Source organism: Brachionichthys hirsutus, chromosome 7 (assembly GCF_040956055.1).
Source record: "Brachionichthys hirsutus isolate HB-005 chromosome 7, CSIRO-AGI_Bhir_v1, whole genome shotgun sequence".
Taxonomy (NCBI): domain Eukaryota; kingdom Metazoa; phylum Chordata; class Actinopteri; order Lophiiformes; family Brachionichthyidae; genus Brachionichthys; species Brachionichthys hirsutus.
In genome coordinates, this window is record NC_090903.1 from 13,067,274 (window position 1) to 13,083,298 (window position 16,025).

Genomic DNA, 16,025 nt, shown 5'->3' on the forward strand with positions numbered 1-16,025 from the left:
GCGTTGGGGCTGTGAGCAGAGAGAGAGATCGTACAGCCACACTGAGGATACAACCTTTAAATCTGCTTAAGCCACAACAAACCTCGATTTAAATCACATACAGTGTAAAACAATGATGTCATTGATTGAAATCAATAATCCCAACAGTTGAAGTGAAAGCAGATTTTGCTGTCATGATGCGCGTGATAATTATGCAACAGATCTGATTAGCATCAGCAGCTTCAAAGTCACCGAAGCCAATCAAACGCATACGACGCATATACACATATAATATACGCATGTGTGTGTGTGTGCGTGTGTGTGTATGTGTGTGTATGTGTGTAACCAACCATCAGTCACGGTGTTGGCCGGTAGTCGGCCCACTAATGTGCGATCAACACACACTTGTTCGAGTTGGGGTCCATTTAATAGTAGAGTCACCAGTACTCCACTGCTCAGCATCACCTGGAAGGTACCACACACACACACACACACACACACACACACACACACACACACACACACTGATGAACCACTGAAAACCACTGTTACATTACTAATGTCTACCTTCAAAGTCGTAAGGTTATCATTAAACTGATGCCGATTCATTCCGCTAATCGGAAAGCCAGTGGTCCAATCACTCGTTTTGCACTTGTATTTCTTGGTGACGTCACCATTTAATTACCAAATAAGTCCTATTAGGTTTTTAAACATGGCCTTAAAGGATCAAAAAGTGTTATTTACTTAGAGTGATGTCACTCAAGGTGTTCTCTGTTTTCTTGAAATGACCTGAATTACAGTATTACAGTCAAGAGAAGCTCCTTTTCTTCGGCCTGGTCTGAGCTCCTGCCACAATCTGACCCTGAAAAGAGGCGTAGGTGTACTAAATGTGCTCAGTAGGTGGGGGGCAGAGGAGGGTGTGTACCTGGCAGCAATTCTTTTTCCTCCATCTGGTGCGGACGCAGGTGTTCGTCTGCAACAGTTCCTGAATGAACAGAAGAAACAGAAATACAGAGAGAACAATGGAGGAACACGGACCTCATGCAGTTCTGATGCTGAATGAAGGCTCAACGAAACCTTGATGCCATTTGTCCTATTTCTGACGGCAGATTGACATCGCAGCTGCGTTTCAGCAAAAGTTGGATGGACTAAAATTTAAAACTATGATTCAGCGATTTTCCATCTTGCTCTATTGCCACTGCATTAATTGCCATGGTGGTATGGGGTACACTTGTCACAATGGGGCTGTGGGGGGTGGGGGGGTGGGGGGTGCACTACAGCAGTTTCCTACTCATGGAGTGGGAGAGAGTTGAAAGAGGATGCAGGTAAGGACTGGTTGTGTACATCTGTGTGTGTGTGTAATTATTCCAGCCACATTCCGAACCCAGCTGGGGTGATTGGATGGGAGGAGAGTGGGCTGGCGGAGGAGGGTAGGGTGTGGAGGTGAGACGGAGTGTTTCTAGTTTCAGAAGATGGTTACGGGTGAGAGGAGGGAGGTGGTGGTGGGGGGTGTGCGTGCATGTGTGCGTAACAGCCACAGACAGGTTCCGCGAAACAAAGCTCGGTCTGTGCTGCCACAAGTACAGAGGGGAGGGGGGGGGGGGGGTGCGAGGCGGAGGAAGAGGGGGATGAATGAGCAGAGAGGAAGGGTAGGAGGAGGAAGAGATAGAGGAAGGGAAGGAGGGAGGTGGAGAAGGGATGAGGGGTTAGCCTGCAGTTCCCTGATCCCCTCAAATATCCCCCTCGATGACAGAGCTTGGCCGAAAGAGAGGTGATGAGAGAGGAGAGGGATAGAGGAGAGCAAACTGGAACAACAGGGAGAGGGCGAATGGGGAGAGAATGCCCCTATTTGTTAATCAATCGACCGTTTTGGAAAGGGAAAACTCTGAAATTCCCCAGAGGGAGGAAGAAGAAGGGGGGGGGATGCCAAGAGGGGTGGCGAAGGGAGGTTTAACAGAGGAGGTGGGTACCTCCAACTCTTTCAACGAATCGCGTAGCTTCTCTGGACGGCGGTTGTTGGGGGTCCACGAATAGCCTCGAGCTGCGGCGCAAAAACATGAGAAGAATCTCAAGATCATGTGACAAAGTTTTAAATGTAGGCAGAGGGGAAATACGTTTTTAAAAAGGTCCTCATGGGAGTCTGGAAGAATGAAAGTCTGAAAGGGTTGAACTTTATATCTGAGCTGAGATCTCAGTATGAATAGAGGCATGAAGGGTGGTGACAAGATGGTCAGCGGGAAAACAGATACGCTGGCACATGAAGCAGGTATCCCAAAATGCAATGGTGACCCATGAAATTTAAAAGATTTTTTGCTAATTGCAATCAGTTCTATGACATAATTATTCCATTCAATATTAGGACTTCCGTTCTTACCGAAAAGTATTTAGTTTATTATTTGGCATTCAGCTTGTGCTCAGTGCCAGATTATTACCTCCACCAAGGCATTGGTTTGTTTGTCAGTCTGTCTGTCTGTGTTAGCAAACTAACTCAAAAGGTTATGGACGGATCTTGATGAAACAGTTGACTAAATTTTGATAATGATCCACAAGAGATCTTGGATTCTGGATCACTTTGAAATTTGAGTTGCTTCAGTTCATTCTTAAAATATTTCCAGTAAAGGACTATTTTATGGCTGATGGCATCCACATGTAAAGAACAGTAAAAACATAAATGAGAATTTACAAAAGGACACTTTAAGGTTCCCTGAAGAACATTGCAATATCAATGATTGGCTTTCATGTTTTAAACCCAATGTGAAACCAATAATTGCAACGCAGAAACTATATTGATGCAACACTGTTCCAAGTTTTATATTTCTGATTACAATATCCCCAAAGCAGCAAAAGGCTGAAATCTGCTGCTTATAGATTGATTCGGCTGCACTAAATGAGTGAAAATATGTCACTTCAAAAACACTCAAACTGGTCCTTGAGGAGAAGAACACATTTAATTGTGAGGAATTATAGTGCTCGAGTTATCTCCCTGCTACCTCACAGTTAGCGGGACATCGCTCAACAATCGCCAACTCTTCGTTTTAATTTACCAGACCTCCATTCTTCCATCCATCTCTAGCAGTTAAAGGAGAACAGGGGGAAAAACACCAATTTAATTTGTGTATCTGCTCCTGTCCATGCACATGCCTGAAGTTCAATGGGAGGGCAAAAACAGGAAGAACTGCCGTTTTAAAGTCTCCCTTTTCATCACCGCAGAAAGGAACCGTTGAGGAATGGGATCCTTTTGAGCGCGAGTGGGAAAAGGATGTAAACAGACACATGCAAATGAGCGTGTGAAGGGTGAGGTCATGGGGAGAGAGTAGGGAAGGGAGGGTGTGTTCGTCTTCTGATAAGGGCGTTTGTGTTCTACTAATGTGAAGGTGAAAGGCAGAACGAAGGGAAAAGAGGGCTGGGCGGAGACTAAACAGGAAGTAGGACAGCTCAAAGACTGGGACAGTCATTTCTGAAAGATATTCCCTGATGAGGGCAACATCTAGGACTGGAAGATAACCCCCCTCCCACCGCAAACCAACCCCAGTCTGACTGTTATAAACTCACCTTCAGAGAATGCTTTTTTCTCATCGTAATAGTGATGTTCGTGGGGATGGGCTGAAGAACAAAACACACAGGTTGATTGGTAGTATACTGTAAACAGTCTATTAACATAAATAATTATGACCCCCCCCCCCATGAAGTAAATAACACGGAACAGAAAACCAAGCTGGAACCCTGTCAGCTCCAGGAGACCTTGTAAAGGTGCACCCATTAAAGTGCCTCCTGGTTCGGTCACCGAGTGCAAGAAAGTGGCTGGTCTGGTGGCCGTCCTCTCTGGCAGGCAGGAACTCCTCCAGGATTAGCAGCATTAATCAGATAAGGGGGTGAGGGGCCAGGCAGGCCCAGACATGGGCACCTGCTCCGGGCTTGGGTGGGGAAGATTGGGCTGGGCGGATGGAGAGTAGGGAGGTGGGGGGGCTGCGTGGGACCCCCAGAGCTGCTCCAATGGGCCTGGGTCTACCTCTAGTGGGCACATGTGGAACCACAACTTCATGATGGTGGAGCTGTAACACTATATTGCGTTAAACGTAAAGGTCTTTCTGTTTTCCAGCCTAACCTCATCGATACAAACAGGAAAAACAATAATAGAAACATTGAGTAATAATAAATAAATAAATAAAAATTAAAAAACTAAAAACAGAAGCTGAGAAACATTACCGCCATGAAGACAGGTGCATTAAACCGCACAAGTTTAATGAACCGTGTAATAAAGATTCGCTTGTTTGTTGTGACTACACCCGGATGAGCGAGTGGAGCTAGAGAGGATGCTCATTGCTACACCACAACATGACCTGACTGAGAACCAGAGGACACACTGGGATTGGTACTTATCAGTCACATGGTGTCATGCATTAAGCCTACACAACTTTATCATCCACTTCAGCTAGCTTCCCTCGTGGATTTAGACGTTTCAAATTGAGCATCGTGCTAAGCTGAAGAAGACTGGAAAACCACAACCTCATTAGCACACTGTTAATTCACTGACTAATTATTGAGGTGCGATATTGTGTTGAAATGTATTTTTCTTCACAGCCTGGCTCAGCAAACACATTTTTTCCCCCAATTGTTAAAGATGAATGCCTACAAAATATCAAACTGAATTTAATATTGAATTTTTGACTGTATGCCACTATATCATTACCTTTACTAGGATTAAACCCGTGTGAAAATGTTGTGATACTTTTGGATAGTGAGTCTGCCCCCACCGCCGCCGCCTCCCTACGTCCTCCATGCTGATATCAAGCTACACTTTAGTAATCCTCCAAATGAAAGGATTTGGAGCAAGAGCATCATCTCCCTACTGAAGATTGGGATGAAAGAGGAGGCGGCTTCTCAGATGAGAGAGAAGGGAGAGAAGTGTATGATGAGACGGAGAGAGGCATACTGTACATAAGATGAGAAAGGACAGAAGTGTACACTTACATTACGTTTAAACCTATGGACCAAAAATCTATATACAAATTTCAGAATTTCTTTGTGATAACATTGTGATATTTTAACTGTTTTGATAGCGTTTGGTTTTAGAAATATTGAGATATGATACCATGTAGGCCTAAATAAACAAATAAATACTGTTTAATAAGGTTTAACCTGTATGTTCAGGGAAGTACATAAAAGGAACAATCTATAACAAAATATCCTGATTTAATGAAGTAAATGGAGGGACTTAAATCTGGTTACCAAGCCAAAAAAAAAATACAAAATCGTTGCAGTCCATATTATTATTAATGATTGTGATTAAAAATATGAATATTTTTAATCACAATCATCACAATATGAATATATTCTCATAAAAAAAAAGAAAGCTACAGCTTGATCCTGGAATGCTAGGACCGTGTGGAAGCGACCGGAGCCTCCTGACCTGAGGCGATATGAGGCTGGACTGCATGGGGCCTCTTGCTATGTGATATGGGAGAAAGTCAACAGTTTAGTTTTCCTATCGCTGCGTGGCAGGACCCCGGGTCAACAGGAACACAGAGAGTGTAAGAGATAGAACCACCAGCCAATAACCTGCGTGTGTCTGTGCACTGCATGTATGTAGAAGGTTTTAGGGTGTCAATCTTACAAACTAATAGCCTGTGCGTGGACAAGTGTGTGCGCGGGTAAGGGTCATGAAGGCATTGAAACACATAAGATGATAATTTGTGTGTCTGCTTTCATGGCTTATGTGATGTGGGAGGGATGAAAAAGCCCTTCTTCATACACAAGGAAAATCACGTGGTTTCTAAAAACAAGACAAATGCAACTTATCTTAAACACAAACAGACCTCCAATATAAACACTATTTACCTGGCTCTCCTTTATCGTAGTACTGATAGGTGCCAATATCTGTATCTGTGGGGCAAGACAGAGAGGGGGGGGGGGGGGAGAGAGAGAGAGCGAGATGAACATCTAGCTGTCAGGGAAAAGCAGAAGACAGATCAGCAATTTTGCACCTTGGGATAAACAATCGCTATCAGCCACGGGCCGTCCCGTCTGCCAGCACCAGGGTTTGAGCGGAGATAAGGCCCAGAGAGGGAGGGGTAGGTGGGGATGGGCTGTGGGGTCCGAGCACAAATGTAACTGGGGAGGGGGCAGAGGGGTATTAATAAAGACAGCAGTGTGCATTAACCAATCCCACCTGAGGGAGAGACTCTGATTTACAAACATGGAACATAGATGTACATTTAAAAGCAGACTCGACCGTCAAGACACAAAAACGGCCAACATGCACATGGCAGGCAACTGGCACAAACACACAAACACACACATACACACACACAACTTGCTGAGCCAGGCCTTTTTATCCCGTCTTACTCCTGCAGGCTCAAAACCTTAAGCAGCGAGACTCAGATTGCACAACACATCGTTTCTTTATCGCGCCACTACTGTTGCTGCAGCTGCTGCTGCTCCCGAGGCCAGGCCACACTAATACAGCAGGAGAGCTGATGGCAGACACACAAACGGAGCACCATTAGCAATGGCTTCATGTCACTATTTCACTTCTGACAGGAGAGTGCGACTATAACCTTGAGGATGTGCCAGTGCCGACCCGATACTCTGCTTTATCAGCGACTAAATTGTTCTTAAAACATGAGTATGAAAATACTCAAACCTAAATTAAATGAATGAATGAAACTGAGAATGTTAAGAGTCACTTCCAATGTCTAATTCTGTAGATCAGAGCATTTTAGAGAATTTTAGATCATTCAACACATTGAATTGATGAAAATTGGTTACAACACAATTGTGACACTCAGGGTTTGTTGAGGTGTACGGCGACACAAACGCGATTAAGGCATGCAAAACACAAAACCACATGGGAAATATTTGTTTCGTAGCGTCACACAGAAGGTGCTGCTTCTGTAAACCTGTATTTTTGTTTTCGAGGCGACTGTATATCATGTAAAGAAAGTGGTGTTAGAGCACGTCACACTTCAGCGACCAGGAGTCTTCGCTCAGATGTATTCAGCCACGCTTTTTCCGAGATAGCACAAGACACACATGGGAGGGAAAAAACAAACAAATAAGGATATGTCACCGTCACCTCGGATATACACCCCGCCGTACCTTTGAGAACGCACATAAACACACACACACCAAGACGAAGACGCTATCTTCGGTTAAAGCTCAGCAGACTGTGAAAGACAAGACAGAACGGAAGGGCGCAGGAAAACGAGAAAATGGAGAAACAGAGGATTTCTGTCCACCAGAAGAGATGGACCGACAGATGCCGAGTGGGAAAACGCAGAAAGACTGCCAGAAAAGTCAAACTTACACAAACGGAAGCAGTGGATTGGTCAGCTTTCTGTCTAACCCAATCAGTGTGATAAAATGATTTTTTTTAATTGTTCGTGTTCCTCATCACCCGACAACACTGAACACAGAAAAACAGAAACCTGATGTCAAACGCTGCAACCATTTCTTCTTTTCTTGTCTACAAACAACAAAGCCACTTACGTCTTTGTATTTGCATTCACCCGTGTTACATATTAGGACACACGTATAACTGTGCATTTCACGGCTGGGATCCATATTTGGGATTTTTCCATGCCATGATGATCTATGCATGGCTTCACGCGACTATATTTAGCATCAGTGCTAACAGGGTAGCTCGTAAAACGTGGCCAATTTGTCCTGAACGATGTCTTTGTGTGTGTCTGACGGTGATGTAGGTATAATGAGGCGTGTATTATACTTATTGGAACTGATCCATGGGAGCCTGATAAAATATTTACTCCAAGTAGTGTGCAAAGAAAACAACTGATTTATGGAAATTAAATATCAAATGTGTTGATCGCTCTTACAGATGAACTGTATACATGTAATGTTTGTTTAAGACCTTTAAAGGCTCCAGGGGAAAATGCACAGAATCTAATACCGTCTCCAGTCATGCCATTTGAGCGTTTAAGAATCAGTTTAATGAGAAAAATATTTGTTTTGTTATGTAAGATTTTTGTGTCTCTATGGCAAATATGTGGACTTGTAGAGGGAGCAGGTCATTTAATGGTGAACTCCTCTATGGACATGTATGTGCTCTCAAAATAGTCGCTCTTTTCTTGTGCTGATTGACATCGCACCGGGCAATTACACGTCAAACTGATGTACAAACACAACTCGATGTTGTAATTGCACAACAAGAGGACAGCATGATCGATAGCAAGAACTGACCAGAAAGAAAAGGGAAAGTGAAAATGGGCCTCGACAGAGTCAGATTGTTAAAGCAGATACGGGGAATCGTGGGGACAAGGTGTGAAAACAAAGTGAGCGCTGACAGGAAGAGCCAGAGAGAGAATTATTGAGAGCGTGGGAGATTGAACACGGTGATAAGTGTATACCTTTGACTTGGAGTGAGCTCTTGGTGGACCACAAGTGAAGCTCAGCCAGGCAGAACGCCATCTGATGGAGGAGTGTAACCCGAGTCTGCAGAGAAGGACAAGCCAGAGAAAGAAGAAATAAAAAGCAGAGCTAACACAACTACGGATGCGTATCTCAACGAGACGACATAAATAGGTTTAAGGGTCAAACAAAGCGCTCTCATAAGCACACGAGCTCACGGAGACAGGAACCTTTACAGCTGCCGGTGATTAATACCTGATCATGTTTTATATCCCCCCCCAGTGATGAATTATTAGCATAAGCAGTAAAACTTTATGTGGAGCTGCAGAAGAGTTTGTAAAACTAAACCTGTTCTACCTGTATGACTGTTTCAAGAAGAAAGTAGTTTGTTGTTGTTTGGGTGCATCCTCACCACAAAAACGTTTAAAGGACTGACACTTGACGAGGATTTTGGGCGGCGGCGCTTGAACCGTCAGAGACAGGCAGGCGCTGACAGCAAAAACAAAGCACGAAGCATTCCATATCTACGACATGAGGTAGCAAACACAACAACACAACTCTGGCTGCTGCAGAACGTATTCTCCAGTCTGTAAATGTCCAAGCTCTTATTTTATTAAGCTTTAGCTACTTACAGAAAGCTTGCTGATGTCGCGAATGTCAAACAAATCGGTTCACCTCCAGGTTCTATCCCGTCCACATCTGGTTCATTTAAGCACATTTAAGTGAATTTGTGAACACATTTTTGTGATATTTTGAGTTTTTCGCGGCGACAGAAAACGCAGATTAACAGACGTAGAAGACATCGGCTTCACCGTCCGCACAGAGCGAGGTCACCGTTTAGGTCACAGTTCCAAAACGATGGCTCAACGTTTGAAGCCGTCAGAAAGACGAGACGTCGCATATTTAATTTGTTGTACGATAACTGTCGATTGAGAAGACAGGTAGCACCGACAGACACTTTAAAGCACACACACTCCTCAGACATTTGCATGTATGTACAGCACACAGACACAGACACAGACACAGACACAGACACAGACACAGACACAGACACAGACACACACACACACACACACACACACACACACACACACACACACACACACACACACACACACACACACACACACACACACACACACACACACACACACACACACACACACACACACACACACACACACACACACACACACACACACACACACACACACACACACACACACACACACACACACACACACACACACACAAACTACGCCTCCCAAGTCCTGGACTGCTGCCACACTCATTCTGACTTCTGCTTGGGGTTGCTGTGGGTTACCCGCCACCCCGCAGAGCTTTGTGGGGGGGGGGGGGGGGGGGAGTACAGAGGTCTATGTGAGATGTGGAGAGGGTCTAGGTTATTATGCCGTGTCTATATACTAGTAAAGAGGCTGCTTTAACATCAAAGCAGGGGAGAGAAAACATAGGACTCCTCTGCTCTATGCATCTCTTTCTGCCCCTCTTTCACCGTCCCCTCTGGGTGGTTACTTAGTGTGTAGGCATGTGTGTGTGTGTGTGTGTGTGCAGACGGGAACATGAGCAACAGAGTGTGTTTGTATGAGTGTGTGCCTTAGGCGGTAGAGAGAGAGAGAGAGAGAGACAGTCGTAGGTGGAACTTTCAGCAAATATTTATTTGCGACTGGTTCTCAGTGCGAGCGCGAAACAATCGAAGTCTTTGAGATGTCTTGATAACAGCCCCATCGCTGACTCTCTGCTCTCAGCAGCTGCAGCTCAAACCAACATTTATTTAAGCTAACAGACGCTAACATTGAACCTCCCCACATCCTTGAGACGCGTCCCATTTCGGTGGGCGTCCACATCAGGCTTAAACATCAAACTTCAGTGCGTCTCCGGTCCACAGTGCTATTTCTACACTTCCTGTCCCGGAGGGACCTTTGTCCAGTTTTGGTGGCCGGAAGCAAATAAAGCAGGCTGAACAGAAGTCAGGACATGATGTTTGACATCTCAAGAAGCCTTCCTCACAGGTTTAACCCCCATCGATGACACACAAACCAGAGGTACGACTGTCAGACGGAGGAATGGTCACACCACTGAGAGAAGAGTGATGTGGTAAATTACAGGGATAAAGCATCGCCAAAGGATGACTGACACAAGGGCATCACAGCCTCGCCTTGCCGTATACACACCTACAGCTTCATTACGCATCACACACACACACACACACACATCCTCTCATCACCTGGCTCTGTGCAGGTTTGCCACTTTCTTTTCTCACGTACATTCACTTATCGTCCCTCTGCCTCCTTGTCCCCTGCCTTTTATCTTCCCCCCCCCCCCCCCCCGTCTTCCTGTTGTTCCGAAGTACTTCCTATTAGGAATGCATTACGTTTTCTGACCCCGTCTGCAGGCTCCCCCACTTTTTCTGTCAAATTTTACTCTCCTCTTTTTTTGTGTCATCTCTCAAAAGACGCCATTTCGGTGTTTCTCATTTTCGCCCTCCCTCCCTCTCTCTGTTTTTATTCAACTTTTTATTGTTTCATCTCTGAGATAAAAAAAAAAAAACCTACTGCCTTGTCTTGTCTCAGCTGGGCTCTCGGAGGAAAACCTGGAGAACAGGAAGAACACACAGTTGGTAATTGTGCGTGCTTGAGTAAATATCAACCAATCTGAGGTCCCTTGGAGTTCCTATCGAGTCGCAGTCGCCGACTTCTTCTGCAAATACACTCAGTCAGAGCCACGTTGCATACACTCTGATCTCTGATATGTGAACTCATGAGGTTCACAGGCACATACATATGCATAAAAGACATATGCAGTGTGAGGCGTACCCTATCTTTTAACCTCCTGATGCCTGAGGAACACATTTACATACGGACGAAACCATGCAAACAGACTCCCACCAGCTCTTATCTTCAGTATATTCTGAAGTAAGAGGTCCCCAAGCTTCCAGTGTCATATCAGAGCACAGGAAGGTGGACAAAAAGCACAAAATAACATGCCTATGGGGAAAAAAAGCACCAATATAAGATGTGAAAACTGGATAAAACAAAGAATGAGAACAGGTAAAAAGTTGTCTCAATTAAACTAGTGTAAAACCCGAGAAGACGCAGACTGTTCTCCTTATTTTAGCAACATTTATTCTAATTTAGTTGGTTTTAGTGATATTTTTTATCTGCAATCCAAACCTGAATATGGAAATAATGCAATGCAAATGATATTTGACCGCATCCAGTTTGGTTGCATCCGTCCCAAAACGCACCTCCGGACATAATTGAGGAATCTGAAAAGGCGGCGATGAAGAGTCGTATGAAATGAGGTTAACACAATTACTTGTATTACAGTAGAGGAAACTAGAAACTATAACAAAAATGACAAAAGTCTTTTTTTAGCACTGAATAAATATTACCAAAGCGAAGAATACCTCAAGGCTGCATCCTCCAGGGGGCCCCGAGTGGCGCTTAGCTCAATCGTTCTCCGTCCTCTGTCCCTCAGATGAACATAGCGCAGCTTCTCAACTGTCACATAACAAGACGGAGAGCTTCGGCATAGGAGTGGAGGGTGGGCTAAGCGGCGCCAGGCGGCAGGCTGAAGCCTTTCATACAGACACTTAACATTGTCTCGCAGGAGCCCTTTGAGCTGACGGCAGGAGTTGAACAAAAGTGATGGACGGGCAGAACGAAATGAGGCAAAGGTAATACTATTCGGGGGGGGGTTGACAGGTACAGTCACTTGTGCACGTATGCATGTGTGTGTGTGTGTGTGTGTTCAACTCTTGAAGGACGTTGAAAAGAACAGATGTGTGAGGATGGATCTTCTGGCGTCATTACGAAAAATCAGGGTGCAAAAATAAAGCCCCTGATAATGAGAACAGAAAATAATACCATTCTGTCGTCTCTTGGATAAACATGTCCAACGGGCTGCAACTGATAATTGTTCTAGTTCAACTTTTATGCACCGATTAGTTTCTCATAATATTTTCATACAATGAACGAAACCCGTCTGTACTGTTGTGAAGGTATTATTAAGACTCATTCACCCTCACAAAAGTCAAATAAAAATGATTGCCCTGCCACAAAGACGTGGTTATAAATAGAATACGTCTAATTGTAGACCAAATATTTGATTATTATTGGTTTATTAAGGAGTGAGATAACTGTATGAATGAGTTTACTTTAAAATATCAAGCCAGCGGCAAAATTCTTGAGGACTTTTAAATATTATTGCGCAGCTTCAGCAAGACTGTGCAGCAAAGAGGTGAGCGGAGCCTCCCCTAAGCAGATGTGCAAATGTCATTAGAGGAGTTAATGGAGGGGGGAAGGTGTCAAGTGGGGGGGGGGGGGGCTTAGTGACTCAAGCAGAGGTATTTACCTAAAGCCTGGAGTAGCAGCACAAACGGCAGTAATGAGAGGCAGGGAAAGGCAAAGAAAACACAAGTTGGGATACGACAAATACATTTTCTGTGCAAATTGCATGAAAAGCAAGATAGCGGCATTGCTCTGGTTCGATTGATGTCTCACAAAATGTTCACCTTTGATTCCACTCTGCTTGCCTGTCACTCCTGTTCAGCTAATAGTCGTAATCCTGGAAAGTGTTTCGCTAAAAGCCGGGATGCATCAGCCCAACAGCAACGCCCGAGGGGACGAAAGACAACACCTTCGGAGAAGCGTCGCAACGGGCCGAGCCGACTTCAAAGAGGTTCTCCAGGACTAAGCGCCTTGACGGTGCGTGTCGCCCGTCACAGCGAAGGTGACATGTCACACACCGACTGAGGTTTTGTTTATGTTGTTGTATTTTTTTTCCTCCTTTAAAGCTCTTCGCCACCCCCCCGTTGTTCGCCCCTCACCTCCTGACCACATACACGGGTGTGACAGAAATACAGACTCACACATACAAATCATTTGTGTGAGACACATGCGTGAGACAAAAAGCAACAGTAGATGTGCTTAGTCAGAAAAACTCGGGCTACGTTCAGATAGCGAAGACACAAATCGCTCAAAGACCAACAAAAACTGGTACGAGCATAACCACATTTGTACTTTCAGGGGATCGCAGCTGTCAAGCGCTGTGGAAGTTGAGGCCCTTTAAAGTTACTGTCAGACGCACAGAGCGAGATGGATTCTGAAAACACCAAAGGGTCACCACGAACGCAGGCCGGGCTCCTCAGAGGCCTTATTTTCCCGTCACACACTCACACAGCCTGTCCGTCACCCCCCAGACGAGGCCATGACACCTGGACGCCTCCTCGCTTCTCTGACAGGTTGAGCGGTCAGACATCGATGACACTCAGACCAAGAAGTTTGTTCTCTTTCCTGTGACCTCAGAGATGGACAAGTGGCATCGCTCTTCTCTCCTGCTGCGGTAAACCCCTGTCTAGAAGTACGATTAAAGTCCTTCCTGGTGTCTGCTCCCAGGGGGCTTCGCTTCCCTTAACCTGGCAGGCGTCTATCACACTCAGTCACTTCTGTATTATCAAACCATTTCCTATTTTGGGACTGCAGTGACCTTAATCTAAAGATTTAAACTGGCGCCACAGCAACCTACCTACAATTTACCGATAGACTAAATGAAGTCGGTTGTATATTTTGAACTGTTTTACCATGTGTTATCATTGAATGACTAAGGCAGACTCTACAGCTGAATGCTTGTTTAAACTCATTTAGTAAAACTCACTAAGACCATTTCCTCATGCTCACTTTATTTTTATTCTTCTTAAACTCTAGAGATTGATATTTTTGCCACCATTTCCTGCAGTAAGGGGCCAATCAAGCTGCTGCTGAGGTTTGAAATAGGCAACTGAAAGTGAGAAATTAATCAATTGAGCATGTGTGCACAAAAAAGCTGGCTGACATACTCAGCCATGCGTGAAAACACCCCGATCCTGACCCAATACTCATCGTTAGAGGGTGCAAGCCATTTGATTTTATTCACTCACACACACACACACACAAAAGGGAAATTCTGCAATACTGATTTCTGCTGTTCTTTGAGAACAATAGCAGGACTCTGCCTTTACCGCTGGGTCAAGTCATGTCTTGTCAGACCCTGAATCCTCTTTCCATTCAGCCTGATGGGCTGGGGGGGGGGGGGGGGTTCCCGTGTTTTAAACACATTTCACCCTGCAGTTAGACCCATCTGATGCAGAACGATCAGGCTCGTCTTTCACATCAAACGACTGTGAACCTCACCCCACGCCTGCAATTCAGAACCCTTTTCATTATGTTTTAGTTAAAATTGTTAAATGGTTGCGCTTGCAGGCCGAGGGAAATGCATCACAACAACAGTGGCTATACATACGTTTTTTTCCACTATATTGGCCAATTCAAAATGTCAAAGTCTCCAAGACTTATTTTCACTAATCCTCATCGGAGGCTCTGCGTGCCAAGCAGAATTATGACTTTTAGCCAAATTTGAGGATAAAAGTTGTTGCTCACACAGCAAAAGTGATCTTGTTGTTAATTCAAAATCTTACATTTGTTGCTTTTGTAAAACACCTTGTAGCCTGCAACCGCATAATTAAGTTTGTACATATTGCAATGTAGCCCGAGTACATCAATCAACAAGGCTAATCTGAAATAAATGAGGCTAATCTTGTAATAATATCCATCCACAAACGGGACAAGGATGACTCTGGGCTTAAACAACGGCCCCCGATCTCGAGTGTGAGATGAACTAGACTGTGACCACTGACAAATTTCCCAACGCCATTCTTTATCATCTGTCACAGGGCCTTCACTGGCTAAAATCTCTCCCCTTTCTCACACATACATGTACATAGGCTTAGTGTCGTCTGGGCGGGCCGATCCCAACAGCTCACAGTCGGCACAGCAACCAGTGCTATCCTGGCTAACATCTGCCGCACGACCTGGGGCCACTCAGAATGGGCCTTAATCCCCACATAGCCATGTTGTGGGGGAAAACATTCTTTCCTTTTAGTAGCTGCAAACAAACAGGGACAAGCGGTGTTGCTGGTAACCTGCAGGCAACCGGCCTCTTGGAAGCAGCCTGAATGTCGTCTGCTACGTGGCCCCCCACCCCACAATTGTGCCACGATGCTTTATGGCTGTGCAGAAGGGTGTGACCGCCAGCACCAGTAGAGAGTTGCCATAAAATGGTCCAGCTGGATGGATTAGGGGGTTAAAGTTAATGAAAGGTTGTGCGAGTGGGCAAGGTGGGGTTTGTCAACACGCCTCATTGTACTAAAAAAATAAAATTAAAATAAAAACATGAAGCACTTTCACACGCTCTGATGTGAGGTTGCTGCTGCTTCCATCTGCTGTGGATCCACGACACTGTTGCTGCAGCATTCTGGGCATCCTTCAGAGAGTTTTCATCAAGTGAGCTAGTAGTTGATAAACTGTAGAAAATCAACAGTTTGGCGACATCTTCTGGCCGCTGCCTGAAACATTCCAGCCGCAATCCTCCGTCTCTCCTGCGTCCATTGAAGCTCTCTTGTGGCAATGCCCTCACAGAGAAAACGAAGACACCGCCCCGGCAATCAGTCCGGCGACTGCTATGAAATATGTATTTGTCTTAATATGGTTGTTTGATTCCATCAAAGCTATTTCACGGACCGTTTCCCCATGCAAACACCTGAGCATGAAGGATGGAGCGAGAGAGAGGGACACATGGTGTTTGAGGCTCATTTAGTGAAAACCTACCTCAGAGAACGACTG

General features: G+C 45.0%; 1 protein-coding gene across 1 annotated transcript in view; it reads right to left on the reverse strand.

Moving 5' to 3' along the window:
- wdpcp (WD repeat containing planar cell polarity effector) overlaps positions 1–16,025 on the reverse strand; it is a 43,435-nt gene that overhangs the window by 25,574 nt on the left and 1,836 nt on the right. Inside the window, exons 2-7 of the mRNA XM_068741646.1 lie at positions 8,346–8,430; positions 5,818–5,862; positions 3,532–3,582; positions 1,950–2,020; positions 905–964; positions 330–444 (exon numbers count right to left, since the gene is read on the reverse strand). Of these exons, the coding sequence (XP_068597747.1) occupies positions 330–444; positions 905–964; positions 1,950–2,020; positions 3,532–3,582; positions 5,818–5,862; positions 8,346–8,430 (427 nt within the window). The remainder of the gene's footprint in view (positions 1–329; positions 445–904; positions 965–1,949; positions 2,021–3,531; positions 3,583–5,817; positions 5,863–8,345; positions 8,431–16,025) is intronic.